At 50.6% G+C, this 2,460-nt stretch overlaps 1 protein-coding gene across 1 annotated transcript; it reads left to right on the forward strand.

The window, feature by feature from the left end:
- Nucleotides 1-1,116: 1,116 nt before the first annotated feature.
- Nucleotides 1,117-1,677, forward strand: Rpl28l3 (ribosomal protein L28 like 3). Its single transcript, XM_063273846.1, has one exon. It carries the CDS (start codon nucleotides 1,232-1,234, stop codon nucleotides 1,568-1,570), a length of 339 nt encoding a protein of 112 aa, XP_063129916.1. The 5' UTR covers nucleotides 1,117-1,231; the 3' UTR covers nucleotides 1,571-1,677.
- Nucleotides 1,678-2,460: the final 783 nt, after the last annotated feature.

Here is a 2,460-nt window from a genome sequence, read left to right on the forward strand (position 1 = left end):
TTCTTACTCACTAAGCGTTAAGGGGACCAAGTAAAACTCTTCGACGAACAAAGCAAACAGTTTCATGATTTCAAACACAGTCGTCGGTCCAAGATTTTAAACACGAAACAAAAGTCAAAAAGACACTAACAGACACAACACGTCCAGAAAACCACAGTCAGGTCACAAAGAAGACAAACAATTCCAACAGTCAAACAAGTAACAAGCAGACGTGCCGCGCAGCTTCGGTACCAAACTGAAACCAAAAATTCAGACGGAGTCAGCGAGGGTCTTGGATCCTCTACTCCAATAAAATTCAGACGGAGTCATCAAGGGTGCGGATCCCTCCGAAAACGGACGGAGGTGCCACGGATCCGGATCTCCCTCTCCTCCAACCACCCTTGGAACGTCTTCCAGGGCTGCGGGGGAGAAGTCCGAGCTCATCAGCTCCTTCTCTGGCCCGCCCAGATAGTCCCCAGATCTGAGCCTATTGATCGATCGTTCACAGGACAAGACACAACAGACAAGACAAACGCCGGCCGGCTTACCTCCCGGTGGGTGGTCGATGGTCTCTGGGCAGAGGGTCTCCAAATCCCGGACGAGCCCCCATAATGAAAGACCCCCAGAGAGGACCTTTCCCTCAGGAGGAGTCCCAAGCGCCCAATGACCGAGCCGAGTCCACTCGGATGCAATCAGCAAGAGGGTTTATTGGAAAACACAGGTACCTGCGGGCACACAGTCTCTTCGGAGGACTTGTGCGCCCAGCAGCTCCAGCATGGGGCTTTTATAGGGATTGGGGAAGCAGAAGCGGGCGTACAGAAGCAGATGCATAGTTACGGGGATTGGTGGATTCAAACGAGGCACATAGACATGTTCACATATGATTGGCTATTTCACATGATGAGGTAATAAGGTATAGCTACACACATTGGCAGGTTTGGGGCGTCCTGGATGTCGGGGGCTGGGGGCTTATCTCTTCCTGCCAGGTAGCCTGTGAGTCAGATCCGGTACTCCTGGTCTGTTCTGCATTCCTTTCCTTTTATGGTCTGTTAGTTCTAGCGGCAGGGCGGGGCTGCCTGGACTTGCTTTTCACAGTGTTTAGTCCTGAGTTGAAACATACTCTTTTAACTTCATATTTTTAAACCTTAAATCTGTATAATTTTCCTTTCAATAAGGTCATTTAAAAGGTGTTGCCCCGCCCCTAGTATCTTTCTCTCCGTCTCCAGCCGCCGCAAGGAGAGGAGTTGCTGCCATGTCCGCGCATCTGCAATGGATGGTCGTTCGGAACTGCTCCAGTTTCTTGATCAAGAGGAATAAGCAGACGTACAGCACAGAGCCCAATAATCTGAAGGCCCGAAACTCCTTACGCTACAACGGGCTAATTCACCGCAAGACCGTTGGAGTGGAGCCCGCGGCTGATGGCAAAGGGGTCGTGGTGGTTATGAAACGCAGATCCGGTCAGCGAAAACCTGCCACTTCCTACGTGAGGACCACCATCAACAAGAATGCTCCGGCTACCCTCAGCAGCATCAGGCAGATGATCCGAAAGAACAAGTACCGCCCTGGGGCTGGGGATTTAGCTCAGTGGTAGAGCGCTTGCCTAGGAAGCACAAGGCCCTGGGTTCGGTCCCCAGCTCCGAAAAAAAGACCAAAAAAAAAAAAAAAAAACAAACAAGTACCGCCCTGATCTGCGTATGGCAGCCATCCACATGGCCAGTGCCATCCTTCAAAGCCAGAAGCCTATGGTGGTCAAGAGGAAACAGACCCGCCAAGAGCTCCTGAGCCCCACACCCCAGAAGCAATAAAGAGTCCACTGACTTGTTAGATCCCCCCAAAAGAGAAAAAAAAATCATAGAAGAGAGAGAGAGAATCCAGAAACAAAACTGGAGCATGGAGCATGGATTCTATACCCCACTATAGGAGTTAGCTGCCGGTCCCACCTTGTTAGACATTAGTAGCTTGAAAAGCCACTGGGTGTAGACCCCTCCCTTGTAATCAGCTCCAGGCCCCACTTCCTACCTACCTACTTAACACATAAATTTCACAAGTGAAGAACGGTGTCGGTGTCGGGTAAAGGTAGGCAGAAACTTCATAACAGCCCTCCTATAGAATTTAAAATACCGAAAGAAGAGAGAACGCATTCGTTCACATGCCATAGGAAAGGGAGGAATTTGGAGTTTGGAAACCATGCCTGAAGCCTTGGAGAGAAGATCGTCTGGAGATGGGGAAATGGCTCCGAGGGTGAAGTCCTTGTCCTGCAAACATGGAGACTTGAGCTTGAGTCTTCATATCCATAGAAAAGCCGGGTATGATGGCTCATACCCCAGTACTAGGGGAGGGTGCAGAGACAGGCAGGTCCCAAAGGCCCAGTGGCCAGACAGCAAGATGGCTCAGGGTCCGAGGTTGACCACCTGTATCAGTCAGGATTCTCTAAAGATGGCCAATCAACTAAAACTCCCTCGCAGGTGTGCGCAGATTGTC

The sequence above is a fragment of the Rattus norvegicus genome, chromosome 14 (assembly GCF_036323735.1).
Source record: "Rattus norvegicus strain BN/NHsdMcwi chromosome 14, GRCr8, whole genome shotgun sequence".
NCBI lineage: Eukaryota > Metazoa > Chordata > Mammalia > Rodentia > Muridae > Rattus > Rattus norvegicus.